A 15,400-nucleotide genomic window follows, 5' to 3' on the forward strand; every position below is an offset into this window, starting at 1 on the left:
GGTCTGACCTGCACATGTCTACGTTACCTATACCCCAAATTCCCACCTACGACACATGCACCTCAATTTCGGACCCGAAGAGCGACTATACCTCCAGCGAGCAGCATACGGGACTGCTGCCTTGGCTGGAGCATATGTTATCCTACCGGCTCTCCTGACAAAAGGAGGAAGAGGAGGGAGCGGGGGTGTAGAGGGGGAGGGGGTGTGGGTACATGGGTTGTATAATCCGATGAATGATTGTTTTATCAATTCTGTTGTGCAGGTATTCACTTCTCAGGGCAATGGTGGGAGTGTAGGCTGATTGGGGAGGGATAGTGTTTGGCGGGACTCCCGTCGTTACGGCTGTATTTGAGGAAGGTGCTGGAAACTCCGACACAGCCGGAACGGCGTCGATTGACGGCAGCGCTACTGGAGCTCCTCACACGTATGTAAGAATCTCCATGCGAAGTTGCAGAGTCTGATTTGACTGTGTATAGTGCTCAATACGCCATTGCGCCGCCGTCAGTCGTCCTCAGCCCGCTCCTTCGTCACAATCCTCGGCGACATACATAACTCCACTATCTCCCGAAACCAACAAGTAAGTGTCAACTTCTCCCCTCTTCTTGCCAACACTCACTAACTTTATACCCTCAGGACGCCCAAGAGTTCTTGAACTTGATCACTGAGACGCTGCTTACGGAATGGTCGGCTCCATTGTTGACAGCGCCCAGATTTTACCTCCCTTCCCCTACCGCCCGTTCCTTCACTGATGCCCCTCGTGGTCTTCTCCACTGGCTACGCTCCCGGGACTCCAACATACTCTTTGGTGTGAAGGACCTCTCCCACACCTGCCGACGCTGCAAACACACCACAAAAACTCGGGAAGAGGCATTCACGCAACTCTCGCTACCAGTCCCAACGACGTATGACGCTAGTTTAGAGGAGTGTCTAAGGGGTGTCTGGGCGGATGAGCCCATCGAAGGATACTCCTGCACCCACTGCGCCCTTCTCAGCGCATACCACACACTCCTCCGCACAGTAAAGGGGACCAGTACACCATCGGCGTACCATACGGCGCAATTGGAGGCTCTCAGGGAGGCAGCGGGACGGCAGATGGACGAGTTTGAGGAGGAGGGGGTTAGGGAGAAGTTTAGGTTGAGGAGGGTGGAGAGCGTTATTGATCGACATACAAGGCTTCTGAGGGCGCCGGGTGTCTTGGTTGTTCACCTTAACCGGAGCGTCTATCTCCCTAACGGGGATACGGCGCGGAACCCGTGTCACGTATCCTTTTGCGAGAAACTTTCTGTGGGAGGAGTGAAGTACAGGTTGAGAAGTTTGATTACGCATACGGGTTCTCACAGTTTCGGGCACTTTATTGCATGGAGAAGAGTGGAGGGGGATGAGAAGCAGTGGTGGAGGATGAGTGATGAGGATGTGAAGAGGGTTGGGTGGGGGGAGGTTAGGCGGCAGACGAGGGGGGTTTATTTGCTGATGTATGAGAGGGAGGAGAAGAAAGCGGCAAGTGATTTGGGGAGGGTGGATTGAGTCGATTTACAGAAAGTACGAGAACGGGCACGATTGGAGTTTCCGCACGATGACGGTGAGATCCTCCGCGTGAGCTCAATTGCCGTCTGCCCGATCGGATATTGTCTACCGTTCGGCTACGTGCAACAGCGAATTCTTCCGAGTCTTCGTTACATTCCGTTTGCTCCCGATCAAAATGAACACCCAGCTCATTTCCAAAAGTGGGGACGCGGCCAAACGGGACTGTGAACGACTCGTGTGACCTACCAGAGCCCGGAAGCACCCGATTTCTGAGGCCGCTTCGGAGGATCCTCGGCTCGAATTCAAGCTTAAACCACGTATCTTTTGTACGTCTACGGTTCGCTAAAAGGCCGGATAGGTTTAATTGGTTATGTCACGTTCCGAGTTTAGCGTTTCCTATTCGTTCATGCCAGTTTCCGTGATGCGTAGCGTCAAGCCTGTTGCGCTGCTATCGTACAAAATCTGCGCAGCCCCCAGCCAGTCTGACCTTCTCCTCCAACCAAACACATAACAAATCTACAAATCAATATGGGTATCCTCGACGTATGTCTCCTCCCGTTTGTCTTTCGTGAGGGCAATTGACTAATGAGTGCTGGGTCAGATTGTTCCCGCTGGCGTCATCGTCGGTGAAGACGTCCGCAAGCTCTTCAAGTATGCTCAGGAGCACAACTTCGCCATCCCCGCCATGAACTGTACCTCTTCCTCCACCGTCGTTGCCTGTCTCGAGGCCGCTCGTGATGCCAAGTCTCCCGTCATCATCCAGGTTTCCCAGGGTGGTGCCGCTTACTTCGCCGGTAAGGGTGTCGACAACAAGAACCAGGAGGCCTCCATCAAGGGTGCCATCGCTGCCGCTCACTTCGTCCGCACCATCGCCCCCGTCTACGGTATCCCCGTTGTCATGCACACCGACCACTGTGCCGCTAAGCTCTTGCCCTGGTTGGACGGTATGCTCGACGAGGATGAACGTTACTTCAAGGAGCACGGTTACCCCCTCTTCTCCTCTCACATGATTGACTTGTCCGAGGAGCCCAAGGAGGAGAACATCGCTACCACCAAGAAGTACCTCCAGCGTGCTGCCCCCATGAAGCAGTGGCTCGAGATGGAGATCGGTATCACCGGTGGTGAGGAGGACGGTGTCAACAACGAGGACGTCGACAACTCTCTCCTCTACACCCAGCCCGAGGACATCTGGGATGTCCAGCGCGAGTTGTCTGAGGTCTCCCCTTACTTCTCCATCGCTGCCGCTTTCGGTAACGTCCACGGTGTTTACAAGCCCGGAAACGTCAAGCTCCAGCCCGAGCTTTTGGGCAAGCACCAGGCCTACGTCAAGGAGCAGTTGAAGACCGAGGACGACAAGCCCGTCTTCCTCGTCTTCCACGGTGGATCCGGTTCCTCCAAGGAGGAGTACCAGACGGCCATCTCCTTCGGAACTGTCAAGTGTAACTTGGACACCGACATGCAGTTCGCTTACTTGAAGGGTATGCGCGATTACATCCTTGAGAAGAAGGACTACCTCATGACTCAAGTCGGTAACCCCGACGGTGAGGACAAGCCCAACAAGAAGTACTTCGACCCCCGTGTCTGGGTTCGTGAGGGTGAGAAGACCATGTCTGCTCGTGTCAAGGTTGCCTTCGAGGACTTTAACTGCGTTAACGTTCTCTAAATGGGATGTTGTAAGATTTTGGACTGAATGAAGTTTCTTTAAGGAGGTAAAAGTTATATGTTAGCAGTACGTTAAGTTGAGTTGTTAGGTTGGTCTCTGCGAGACGACCACAGTTAAGTGAGGAGTACGGTGTAATGATATTTTTTCCGAGCGCGATTCCTCGTTTAATGGTCTTTCTTTTACACGCCTGTGACCAGCCATCCGGCTTTCTTTGTGTTCGACCTGGGGTTGACATCGGACGACATCGTCGACGTTCGCGGATAGCCGTGTAGTAATGGGGTGTGCGCCTACTGGCTTCCATACAGTTTGCATCGAGTGTTGGAGGACCCGGCCAATCTAGTTCTGCAAAACCCAGCTTGCCCGAACACTTTCACGGTGTACGGCGTGCACATGTCCGAAGACTTTCCCACGACCGTGACATACCGCCCTCACTCCCCTTTTAAAGCAAAAGCCAAATAAAGTTCAATTACCGCACTACAACGACATATCGTACATCTTCGTCCCATATCTTACTCAGCCTTAGCCTTACTTCTAGTCCTCGTACTCGGCGCATCCCCAGTAACCTCTTCGTTGCCCGAGGCCTTTGAGCCACGACGAGAAGAGGGCTTCTTGGCAGTTGCGTCAGATTTCTTGTTAGAAGAACCGCCCTTCTTGCCCGCAGCGACCTTCTGGGGGTCCTTGCCCTCGCCGTTGTCGGCCTCTGCGTCCTCATCGGCGTCGGCGTCAGCGTCCTCGAGCTCCTCGTCCTCGTCGTCGTCCTTGGACTTGGACTTCTTGTTGGTCGCAGAAGAACGCGCAGCACCCTTCTGTCCAGCCTCGGATTTGGAGGAGGTATTGGCTTTCTTAATGGTTTTGCCGGTGTCTTCTTCGGCGTCGGCTTGTTCGGTTTCGGTGTCGTCAGTTTGGTCCTTTTTGCGCTTGTCGCCGATTTCTGGCTCCTCCTCTTCCCTATCCTTCCTGTCCGCCTCCTTGTCGTCGGCAGAGTCGGCTTTCACGTCTTTTCCGTCCTTAACCTCCGTCTCGCCTTCTCCAAGGACCTCCAACTCACTGGCCCGCTTAACGACATCATTCCCATTCTCGCGCTCGACGTGAACGGCGGGGTTGTCGTCTGATCCCTTCTTGTGGATCTTGTTGCCTTTCTGGGAGGTAATTGTGAGACCGTCGGGGTCGGTGGAGACTTCAGCGACGGTGCCGGAGGGGTGGCCGGAGCCCCACTTCCAAGCGACGTCGTCGCCTTCTTTAATGTCTGAGCGCAAGCATTAGAACATGCGATTCGTCACGTATCGGGGGAGAGCAGGATCAATACCGGGAACGTTGCCGTTTGTCATGATGGTGGTGAATATTATGTAGGTGTGGGAATTTGGGGGTCTACGGGGGATGTGGGCGACGGGGCCTTCTTATGTGCTCTCAGCGATGCCCCGCTTTGATCTGTGGGATGGATGGGCTCAGATGTCGCGACATGCGAGAACGGGACTGGACTGGACGTTCAGGGTAAGGTGGCACATGGGGGGTGCTCCTCGGCGGGTCGCGCAATGATGTAACGACCATGGAAGGGAAGATCATTGCCGTCCGTGAAGAAATTGAAGATGAGTGGGAGGGATGCAGACGATGTAGATGCAAAATAAATGAATCTCGAGTGCGACAGGTAGGCAGGAGGACCGGGAGAAATGGACGGGTGGAAAGAACACATGTGATCACCCGCCCCCGAGAATATACATATATGTGAAATTCTCGTATTTCACCGAACAATCCCTTTAGTTGCGCATTGTTTTCCCTGCCTGTCCTCGTTTTGTCGCTGTTGTCAAGATATCGGGTGACCTCATATCTGCGGGCTTCCAACCGTTACAACCAACATCATCAGTGAATTACTCACGACAGCAACCAGTTCAACAACCCTTCTACAAAGCTTCAGTTATATCCAACCTTGTATTAGCACAATATACATCTAGACATGCTTTCTCGCATCCAGCGACACTTCAGCACAACCTCCAATGCCGGCAAGTCCGTATTCTCCGCGCTACAATCCTTCGTCGCCTCCCTCGACCCCGTTCTTCCAGAGCCTCTCCCAGCAAAGGAAGAGCAGCAAGTACGGCACCTCGCCAAAAGCGCTTTCCTGTGCGCTCTGGAGACCGTTGGAGAGGCGCCTAAGCAGGCTACGCATGATCACTTCTCCTCTGTTTTCCAGAAGAGCATATTCGGCGGTGCAGAGTCGGCTGAAAGGGTAGCCAAGGAGAAGAAGGCTGTATATGAAGATAACGTTCGAAGGATCTTGGCCGGAGATGCTGTGAAAGAGACGCAGCGCGTGTTGAAGGAAGGGACGTTTTCCATGAAGTTGTTGCCGACTATTATGGGACATGAGAAACTACGTGAAAAAGTCCAACTTAAGGAAATTCTGCAGTCTATGAGGCAGCGTGGATTCTTGCCTGAAGACACAGCGTCTGATGCGGTGTTGGTGTTGAACAAAATCTTTCAGCTACAATCCGGAGTTCCGAAGTACGCTGCATCATCTATTCGGCGTCATGCGTTACAGTGGATGAGTGAAGGTTCAGCGCCTGGCTTGGCCGTTTTGGTACGCTGTGCGTGCAGGAAGAACGGAGTGTCTGTTGGTTTCGAGATGTTCAAGGATATCTTGTCAAGGACGATCGGCGGTAACGCGCGTGTAGTCTTGACAGCGATGTTGGCAGAGTGTCGAGCGAGTGGAGATCGAGATACTGCATGGGATGCACTTTCTCTCTGGGGCGAGGAACTTGATCGTTTTGGACTTGAACGTCGAGTTAGCGGTATCTCGCCGTTGTTGAACGCGCAGCTGGCGAGGTGGTTTGTTGAATCGGGGCGAAATTGTGATGTGGATAGGGCATGGAGGTTGATCAAGAATGCTACTAGTCATCCGTCGAGGACTCCGGCGGTTTCGATCGTGACGGTCGGAACTTTAGTCGATATTGCCAAGGCATATGCGGCGCACGGGGATTACGAAAAGGCAGAGGAGGTTTATCATGGCATGAAATCCTCATGGGCGCTACACGTGGATCGGAAGATTTTGAAGGATTTGAGGTACTTACTTGACAGACAGGAACTGAAGTCCTTACTTGACGGACCTCGGGTGGCTGGACTTTACAGCGGTCTTGGGTCAGCACTGGCCCCGGCCGTGTGAATGTAAGGTCACAGGGTCGGGCCGTCATGGGTAATCGGTGTTTGGCGTTTTTGTTTGCAAATAGTTTCCAGTTACTGTTGCAATGGTCTTTCTTTTGTCAGATCTCTTTTCCAGTTCTATGCTCTGGGTGACGCTCCGCCGTTCTCCCGTGCTAGTACACATCCGTACACGCTCGGCCCTGACTGCTTCTCCGACCTCGATCAAGAGACGAATCGAATCGACCATCCTCCCAATTGCATTTGAAAAACTCGAAAGAGCTTCGTGAATAGCAGCTATCCTTCGAGCAAGAGAACCGATTAATCTCCTTTCGCAAGAAACCCCATCTTCTACAACCCCTACACAAATGTCTACAGAATTCCAACGTCCGCGAAGGACCGGGGCTGGACAACAGTCCTCCCGCAGATCAATTCCTCAGCAAGATTCCGCCGTCTCCGCGTCGAATAATGCTGGAGATTCGGAAGAGCTTCGCGCGCTCAAGAAGCAATATGCCGGATCCTTGGCGACGTTGCAGGAGCTGTTCCCGGATTGGACCGAGGACGATTTGGTGTTCGTGTTGCAGGAGGCCGGAGGTGACTTGGAGTTGGCGATCGAGAGGATCTCTGAGGGTATGCGCTCTTTTTTTCTGTACCGACGCGTGAGACCAGTGGTGCTAACACGTCTGTTGTACAGGTAAAGCTACTAGGTGGGGAGAGGTGAAGAAGAAGGCCCCTAAGGAGAAGGGCGCGAAGCAGCCCAAGACTTTTGAGCAGAAGCAGCCATTCGAGGCTCAGACTTTCCAGCGTGGTGAGCGTGGCGCCCGCGGTGGTCGCGGTGGTGCTGCACGCGGTGGCCGAGGCGGTCGCGGTGGTGTGTTCACTGGACGTCCTCGTTCCGCTGGTGCTGAGCAGGCTGCTACCACTACTCCTGTCGCTCCTGTTGCCATTTCTACCGAGCCTACAGCTTGGGAGACCGAGGCTTCCCCTGCTGCTGAGCCGCGTCCTACTTCTTCTGGTACTGCTGCATGGGGTACCCCCGCACCTGCTGCTGCTACTGAGACCAAGTCAGTTGGCTGGGATGAGACTGTCCCTGCTGCTGTTGACACTCACTCTGCTGGTGGCTGGTCCGACGCCGCGACCAAGGCTTCGTCGGTTACCGGTGCCGTTGAGGAGGCTCCTGTTACTAATGGCAGCTCTGCCGCTGCCGCTCCCCAGAAGTCCAGACTCATTCAGCCTGGATCTGCTTTCTCTTGGGCTTCTATCGTCAAGCCCGTCGAGAAGCCTCAGCCTAAGCCCGCACTTAAGGAGCCCCCCCCGGTTGCACCCGCCGAGACCACCACTACTAACCCCCAGCCCTCCGTTCCTTTGACTCAGGCCATCTCTGTTCCTCCCGCCGAGTTGATCTCTGAGGAGGTCGAGACCAAGGAGGAGATCCCTGTTGTCGAGGAGAAGCAGGAGACTCCCGCTGAGTCTAGCCCCACCCCTCTTACTACCGCCAACCTCGAGTCCGTCTCCCAGGACGCTTCCATCCCCGAGCCCGCTACCACCGTCGCCTCTACCGTCGAGTCTACCCCTGCTGCTTCCCGCCCTAGCAGCAAGGACCTTGGACCCCCCGGCCTCACCAAGGTTGCCACTCCCCGTGCTGCCGCTCGCAGGCTTAACCAGGACGCTCCTGTCGTTATGCCCTCTTCCTCTACTCCTTCCGCTATCGAGCGTGCTGGTGTTCAGTTCGGTTCTCTGAACTTGAACTCTGGTGACGACGAGATCGTCGAGAAGGAGGAGGCTGCCCCTGCTCCTATCGCCGCTGAGGCTTCCCAGAGCCCCGCTCAGACCACTCCTGCTGCCGAGAACCCTCTCGCTGCTCAGGAGGCTGCTTACGCCCGTCTTGCTGGTGATGCCCAGCAGGCTTCCGTTGCCCAGACTGGTTTGACTGGCTTGAACGCCCAGTCCCAGCGCTTCCCCACTCAGGCACAGAAGGAGCAGCCCGCTCAGGCCGCTGCCACTTCCTACGATGCCTTCGGTCAGTCCCCTTACGGTGGCTTCTTGCCTTCCCAGCACCAGGCTCCTGGTGCCTACGGCGGCTTCGGTGGCCTTCACGGTGACTACAGCCAGGGCTTGTACGGCTCTGATGCTCAGCGTGCTGCCGCCATGGGTTACTACGACCCCTCCCTCTACTCCCAGACTCAGTCCCCTGCTGCCTCCACCGCTCAGCAGTCTACCCGCCCTGGTGAGGCTTCCTCCCGCTTCGGTGCCAACACCTCCGCCGACTCCACCCCCGCTACTACCGCTCACGCCTCCATGGCTACTCCCTCCCAGATGCCTGGTGCTACCCCCAGTCCTGCCATCCCTGGAGCTCACGCTGCCCAGCCCGGTGCTCACGCCGGTTACCCTATGCACCCTTACTACAACCCCTACGCCGCTTACTACATGAACCAGGGTTTCGGCTACCAGGGTTACGGTCAGCCTGCTTTCGGTAAGCAGCAGCAGCTCTACGGACAGCCTCAGGGCTTCATGTCCCCCTACGGTGGTCAGGACGCCGCTTCCCCCGCCAGTCTCGGTGGTTTCGGAGCTCAGCAGCGTTCCTCTGACTACGGCCGCCAGCAGTCTTCCCAGCAGTCTTTCGGTGGTGACTTCTTGAGGCAGGGTCAGCAGGGCCAGCAACAGGGTCAGCAACAGCAGGGCCAGCAGCAGGAGCAGCAGCAGCAGAACTCCTGGGGAACTCCTTCCCAGCAGGCCTCTACTCCCTTGGCCCAGACTCAGCGCCCCGCTCAGGCCCAGGGTCAGCAGTTCGGCCAGCAGTACGGTGCCCAGCAGGGCCAGCAGAACCAGGCTTCCCAGGCCTACGCTGGCTACACCCAGCAGCCTTTCGGTGGTCGCGCCGGTGGTTACCAGTCCCAGGCCGGTGGCTGGGGTGCCTACGGCCACTGAGCGAGTACATTACTAGAACGTTTATGTACGAAGATGATGTCTGTTTGATTATGGAAAAGAATAGTTAGTGCGGGATAAGCTACTTTTGCTTGATGTTTTCAAATTATCGGAGGGGTTTGTTTTGTTTTCTCTACTTACACATTTCTTTTTTTTTGTCTTGTGGGCTTGCTTCGAGGTCAAGCGTTTCTTGGTCGGACGTTAGTGACTAAGAGGGAGCTGAAAACGTCTACTAGGATAATCTAGGGACGGTAATACATTCGTACAAACATTTCGGCGCACATTCTGCTCTCCTTCAATCTTGTATATGACTTCCGGTTGCCAAGATGACTGGGCCCGGGGGATAAGGTCGTGGGAATTACGCTTGACTTACGATCTGCACCCTCCACGACTGGGCCAGCATCAAGCAAGATAAACAACCCAGTCATCGAATCCCAACCCCGCCTCCACTTGGCCATTGCTTCTCCTCGTCCGCTGTCATCTTTCCTTCAGATAGTTAGCTTATAAGAGCTCCAGTATCTTGGTATACAGTTCCATTTCCATCTAACTGTTGCCACAAGGCTTCGCCAAATGCCATATGCGTTCGATCATTATACATTGATTTGATTATCCAGGCTTCAAGCGTCACTTTCACGCCGGCATAACCCTTCTTTGTAGAGAAGAAAGCAATTTCATCACACAGCAACGATACCTCTGAACCGTGAGAATCAAGGGTGTAGCACTTGCCTTGATGTAATCCTGCACGATTTCGGTCGAAGTGCTTTGAGTGGTGGACAAATGATATGACGGGCGACAACCTGAGTCAACACAAGGGTTGAATTAAGAGCGGTCGGCACCGCGGCGAGCAAGAACAATGGACGGGAAACGGAAGAACAGGCAGGTATCACCGCAAGCGGAACAGTAGTAGCTCTCGAGTAATACATCATCATATTGGTCTTATCTTGAGATATCCCATCATATCATACACCCATCGATCAACTTCACACGCTTTTCAGACGCTTAATGAAACTGCGCACGATGATATTGATTCGGCCATTTCACCTCAACCCCCAACTCATGCGCACACCTCAACACAAAACTCGGATCCCTCAAGAACTCCCTCGCAACAAACACCACATCCGCCTCCTCCTTCTCTACCACGTCCCTCGCCATCTCACTCGTCACGATGAGTCCGACTGCTCCGACCAAGAGTCCAGGCACGGCTTTCTTGATAGCTGTGGCGAAGGGGACCTGGAAGCCGGGATGGGCATTGATCTGTTGGGCGCAGTGGTTCCCGCCGGAGGAGACGTCGAGGAGGTCGATGCCGATGGAGTGGAGGCGTTTGGCGAGTTCGATCGATTGGTCGAGGTCCCAGCCTTTTCCGGGCTCGAGCCAGTCAGTTGCCGAGACGCGGTAGAACAAGGGCGTTTCAGCCGGAATGGCAGCCTTGACCGCCTCGCAGATCTCGAGCGAGAGACGGATGCGATTGTCGAAGGAACCGCCGTATTGGTCGGTACGGTGGTTGGTTGCGGGGGACACAAATTCGTGGAGGAGGTATCCGTGAGCGCCATGGATCTCGATGACTTGGACACCGGCTTTAATTGCGCGCTTGGCGGTTACGACGAAGGCTTGCTTGATCTTCTCGATGTCGTCGAGTGACATCTCCTTGGGCGTAGCATGGTTCTCGTCCCACGCCTCGGCAGAGGGAGCAATGACGTCCTTCGCAAAACCCTGTCCCTCACCTTCAGGCGCAACAGCCGTTCCCAACCAAGGAGCAAGGGTAGATCCCTTACGACCCGCGTGGGCAATCTGCATCCCAACAACCTGTCCCTGACTCTTCACAAAATCCGCAACCTTCTTGACCCCCGCAATCTGCTCATCCTTCCACAATCCTACATCCTGGGGCGTAATCCTCCCCTCGGGCGTAACCGCCGTCGCCTCAATCATCGTAAATCCCGGTCCACGCATGGCGATTGCGCCGAGGTGGACAAGATGGTAGTCTGTCATGTGTCCGTCGTCGGCGGAGTATTGACACATTGGGGAGACCCAGAAGCGGTTGTTGAAGGTTGTGTTTTTGATTTTGAGGGGTTTGAAGAGAGTTGGGCAGGGCTTGCCGGGGGTTGGGAGGAAGGTTCCAGCGGGGGGTTCTTGGGCCGGGGTGTAGTAGGGTGTGTTTGGGGCGGCTTTGTTGATTGTAGTCATTTTTCTGGGATGGATCAGATGGATATGGAGGTGCGGTAGGAGCAACAGCAAGGGAGCCCGAGGAAGTGCTTTTGTACGGCCTGTGGGTATTGCGGGGTATTAGCGCTTAGTCATGATACCCGACGGAGGAGGAATGACGCGATTTATCTCGAGTTTAGGCAGATCACGGAAAGAACCTTCTATGATTCTTTCCCTCGAGGAGGGTCTCACGGTTGTGCTTCATGGGCAGATCAGATGCTGTCCGCGTCAATCCTTAACAGTACTAGTCATCGAGGAGGCATGAGCTCTGATCCATGCCAAATCATGAGCAGCCCAAGATTTGGAGTGCGATTTGAGTTCCGCAACCTTCTCAACAAGACAAGGGCAAAGATCGAGGCCGAGGAAAAATCCCCCAAGCTTCCCGTGTCTGTGATTGCGGGTCGGGAAGGTTCGCAAAGTACCGCACGGATCCCTCATGATCACGTCGTAAACACCGCAGATGACCCCCAACAAACATTTCCTGAACTTCCTTATGAATAGTCGATGTATCGTACCCCCTCCCACTGCAATTGACCATCCTCGGATTTTCTCACACTGCTGCGTCATCGGCTGAGGTTCGCGTGGGGTGCCAGAAATACGCTCGCCCAAAGGAACTCTAAAGAATCACCATCCTCAACACAACCCCCCCTCCTCCAAATACCCAAGTAAGTCGAGTCAATCCGCTCAATTACCAAGGGATCAGTCCAATTGACACATCAACCAGATAAAAATGCAAATTAAGACTGTTCAGACTACCCCATTTGAGGGCCAAAAGCCCGGTACCTCCGGTCTCCGCAAGAAGGTCAAGGTCTTCCAACAAGAACACTACTCCGAGAACTTCATCCAAGCAATTCTCGACGCAATCCCCGAAGGCGCTCAGGGCGCTACCCTCGTCATCGGTGGTGACGGCCGTTACTACAACCCCGAAGTTGTCCAGAAGATCGCAAAGATTGGTGCCGCGAACGGTGTCTACAAGTTGATTATCGGACACAAGGGTATTCTCTCTACTCCCGCGGCGTCCCATGTTATTCGCAAGTACAAGGCTACTGGTGGCATTCTCCTTACTGCCTCCCACAACCCCGGAGGCCCCGACAATGATTTCGGTATCAAATATAACTTGTCCAACGGAGCGCCGGCACCCGAGCAAGTCACCAACAAGATCTTCGCTATCACCAAGGATATCAAGGAGTACAGGATTGCTGATATCCCCGACGTCGACCTCTCCTCCATTGGCGAGCAAACCGTCGGCGACCTCAAGGTTCAGGTCATCGACTCCTGCAACGACTACGTCCAGTTCATGAAGGAGATCTTCGATTTCGACTTGATGAAGGAGTTCTTGCAGAAGGACAAGGACTTCAAGCTCGTATTCGATGCCTTGAGCGGTGTCACTGGACCTTACGCTACCAGAATCTTCGTCAACGAACTCGGTATCGACGAGAAGTACTGCCAGAACTGCATCCCCCTTCCCGACTTCGGCGGTCACCACCCCGACCCTAACCTTACCTACGCACACTCCCTCGTCGAGCGTGTCGACAAGGAAAACATTCCCTTCGGAGCTGCTTCCGATGGTGATGGTGACCGTAACATGATCTACGGAGCTAACGCTTTCGTTTCGCCCGGTGACTCCGTCGCCATCATTGCGCACTACGCCGACAAGATCCCCTACTTCAAGAAGCACGGCGTCCAAGGCCTTGCGCGCTCCATGCCCACCTCTGGTGCTTTAGACCTTGTCGCCAAGGCCCAGGGTCTCCAGTGCTACGAAGTGCCCACCGGCTGGAAGTTCTTCTGCTCGTTGTTCGACGACAACAAGCTCTCCATCTGTGGTGAGGAATCCTTCGGAACCGGCTCAAACCATATCCGCGAGAAGGACGGTTTGTGGGCTGTGATGGCGTGGTTGAACATCATCGCTGCCGTCAACAAGGAGCGTCCTGGAGAGGAGAGCATCGCTGCCATCCAGCGCGACTTCTGGAAGAAGTATGGACGCGTGTTCTTTACTAGATACGATTACGAGGATTGCGAGTCCGCGGATGCGGAGCAGGTTATCAAGAACATCGACGAGCAGATTTCCAAGTCTGACTTTATCGGTTCCGAGATCGCTCCCGGATACGTCGTTTCTGATGCTGGTGACTTCGAGTACAAGGATCCCGTCACTGGTGATGTCTCTTCCCACCAGGGTCACTACATCCGTTTCGAAGAGGGGTCGCGTATCGTCGTTCGTCTTTCTGGTACTGGATCGAGTGGTGCCACCATCCGCTTGTACGTTGAGAAGTTTGAGAAGGATAGCTCTAGGTACGAGCTTGATGCCCAGGAAGGATTGAAGGCGTCCATTGAGATGGCGATCAAGTTCTTGAAGTTGAAGGAGTATGTTAACCGCGAGGAGCCTACTGTCAAGACCTAAACGGTTGTGTCATGGTTAAATTGGAGTCATTTGTATTGTTATACGAGGGAGTAAGATATGAGAAGATACCTAGCTAGGGATTGCTGTAGCCTGTTGCAATGGACATTCTGCTTTACAAGTTCACATTATTAAATGCTAAGACCACAGTATGCAATTGCCTGCCAAATAGCAACAGCTATCCATCAGAAATACGCCAAATACTATCATCACTGTCTCGCCCACTTCCCGGCCCTCAAAATTCAGGCGCCGAAGCAAGCATCTCAACCTCCTCCGGCGCCCCCTCAACACCCCTACTCATATCCTCAATCCTCAACAACCCACAACTCATCCCAACAGCTACCCTTCGCGTCCGCAATAAGCATCCCCAACAGACCCGCACGAGAGCCAGATTTGCAACCGTATGGACAGAATATCAAATCCCATACAGCACCATACTAGTGCAAAACCACACATGCCAGTTTTGGCTCTCCTGGGACTTGAACCTCCGCAATCCGGACCCGGAAGAATTGGACATGGCCCGCTTGTTCGCCCTGCATTATCTCAAACACTGACATCGGCTCATAATGAACATCGGGATGTCCACCAACAGCTAAGATCTGGTCTTCGTTGCCCGTGCGGTTTGGGAGCCATGCGAGGGATTGGATTGAGTGTGCAGTGTTCGTAATGTAGCCGGTCTTGCCAGGGAAGTCTTCCTCAACAAACAGAGATTGAAAGGGAGATAGTCGTGTCAGTTTCTGATCCTGGAACTGGCCATGCCACAAGGAAAGCGAGGACTGCGTCCACGGTAGCTGTTTCAAACCCTCAAACTCTACCTCCGCAGTGGACAACACAGCCGTCTCTTGTGCAAATGGAAGCTCCTGTGGCCATGATATCTTAGGCCAGGGTTTATCACCATCTGCACAGAGCTCTCGACAGACACGGATGGAGTACGTGTGTCACCATTTGTACAACTCCTCCATACGTTCATTCTGGAGTGATCGATAGCCGTTGATTGTCACGACACGGCCGGGAAGGGCGAACGATTTTTGTCTGCTGCGAGCGGCGCGGTTGTCATAACTAACCTTCGCAGCAGAAGTAGGAGTTTCTTTGCGCTTGAATGCTGTGCGGACTGGTTTTGGTGTAGCCGTTGGTGTCTGCCGAGGCGCTGGCGCTGCCACTCGTGCTGATGTTGCTTTGGCCTTCCCCTTCACCTTTGCTGCACTCTTGCCCTTCTTGGGTTGTTCATCCTCGCTTGCATCATCCTCGTCAAATGCGTCCTCCTCGTTGTCCTCAGTAGGTGCTGCATCCTCCATTTCCTCATCTTCCTCCTCCAACGCACCTTGCTGATCGAAATCATCGTCATCTGGGTCATCGTAGTGCACATGCCGTTTTGGCGGCACTTCGTCGCCTAAGGCTTCTGCAAGTGGGTCCTCATTGTATGTGACTTTCTTTCCACGGGCTACCCGAGGCATTCAAGTTGCTCTTGATTTCCTCATGAATTGTCGAGGAGGTGCTGTGCCGAGATGCACTCGTACCGTATGCCGTATACGCGCCGTTCTGACATCTCCCCGCAATGCAACCGTGAA

General features: G+C 54.2%; 7 protein-coding genes across 7 annotated transcripts; 4 read left to right on the plus strand and 3 right to left on the minus strand.

Moving 5' to 3' along the window:
* The first annotated feature begins 50 nt into the window (after window positions 1–50).
* SAICODRAFT_22094 (cysteine proteinase) lies at window positions 51–1,910 on the plus strand. Its single transcript, XM_019166515.1, has 4 exons — window positions 51–262; window positions 316–424; window positions 477–577; window positions 634–1,910. The coding sequence occupies exons 1-4, from the start codon at window positions 56–58 to the stop codon at window positions 1,522–1,524; spliced, it is 1,308 nt and encodes a 435-aa protein (XP_019020999.1). The 5' UTR covers window positions 51–55; the 3' UTR covers window positions 1,525–1,910.
* A 142-nt stretch (window positions 1,911–2,052) lies between these two features.
* On the plus strand, window positions 2,053–3,187 carry SAICODRAFT_28041 (fructose-bisphosphate aldolase; the record flags this gene model as incomplete). The annotated part of the gene is made up of 2 exons (XM_019167084.1): window positions 2,053–2,067; window positions 2,126–3,187. 2 exons carry the CDS (start codon window positions 2,053–2,055, stop codon window positions 3,185–3,187), a joined length of 1,077 nt encoding a protein of 358 aa, XP_019021000.1.
* A 327-nt stretch (window positions 3,188–3,514) lies between these two features.
* Window positions 3,515–4,888, minus strand: SAICODRAFT_188144 (uncharacterized protein). The gene is made up of 3 exons (XM_019166011.1): window positions 4,494–4,888; window positions 4,236–4,433; window positions 3,515–4,184 (listed from the first exon to the last, which is right to left on the minus strand). The coding sequence occupies exons 1-3, from the start codon at window positions 4,513–4,515 to the stop codon at window positions 3,697–3,699; spliced, it is 708 nt and encodes a 235-aa protein (XP_019021001.1). The 5' UTR covers window positions 4,516–4,888; the 3' UTR covers window positions 3,515–3,696.
* A 160-nt stretch (window positions 4,889–5,048) lies between these two features.
* Window positions 5,049–6,338, plus strand: SAICODRAFT_22097 (uncharacterized protein; the record flags this gene model as incomplete). Its single annotated transcript, XM_019166516.1, has 1 exon — window positions 5,049–6,338. Exon 1 carries the CDS (start codon window positions 5,139–5,141, stop codon window positions 6,336–6,338), a length of 1,200 nt encoding a protein of 399 aa, XP_019021002.1. The 5' UTR covers window positions 5,049–5,138.
* A 3,805-nt stretch (window positions 6,339–10,143) lies between these two features.
* SAICODRAFT_98050 (FMN-linked oxidoreductase) lies at window positions 10,144–11,638 on the minus strand. The gene has a single exon (XM_019172142.1). The coding sequence runs from the start codon at window positions 11,417–11,419 to the stop codon at window positions 10,238–10,240; it is 1,182 nt and encodes a 393-aa protein (XP_019021003.1). The 5' UTR covers window positions 11,420–11,638; the 3' UTR covers window positions 10,144–10,237.
* A 426-nt stretch (window positions 11,639–12,064) lies between these two features.
* On the plus strand, window positions 12,065–13,835 carry SAICODRAFT_68124 (phosphoglucomutase PgmA; the record flags this gene model as incomplete). Its single annotated transcript, XM_019170359.1, has 2 exons — window positions 12,065–12,102; window positions 12,162–13,835. The coding sequence occupies exon 2, from the start codon at window positions 12,168–12,170 to the stop codon at window positions 13,833–13,835; it is 1,668 nt and encodes a 555-aa protein (XP_019021004.1). The 5' UTR covers window positions 12,065–12,102; window positions 12,162–12,167.
* Window positions 13,836–13,939: 104 nt separating this feature from the next.
* Window positions 13,940–15,337, minus strand: SAICODRAFT_22101 (uncharacterized protein). The gene is made up of 3 exons (XM_019166517.1): window positions 14,797–15,337; window positions 14,388–14,730; window positions 13,940–14,176 (listed from the first exon to the last, which is right to left on the minus strand). Exons 1-3 carry the CDS (start codon window positions 15,284–15,286, stop codon window positions 14,068–14,070), a joined length of 942 nt encoding a protein of 313 aa, XP_019021005.1. The 5' UTR covers window positions 15,287–15,337; the 3' UTR covers window positions 13,940–14,067.
* Window positions 15,338–15,400: the final 63 nt, after the last annotated feature.

Source organism: Saitoella complicata (genome assembly GCF_001661265.1).
Source record: "Saitoella complicata NRRL Y-17804 unplaced genomic scaffold SAICOscaffold_30, whole genome shotgun sequence".
Classification (NCBI taxonomy): Eukaryota; Fungi; Ascomycota; class Saitoellomycetes; order Saitoellales; family Saitoellaceae; genus Saitoella; species Saitoella complicata.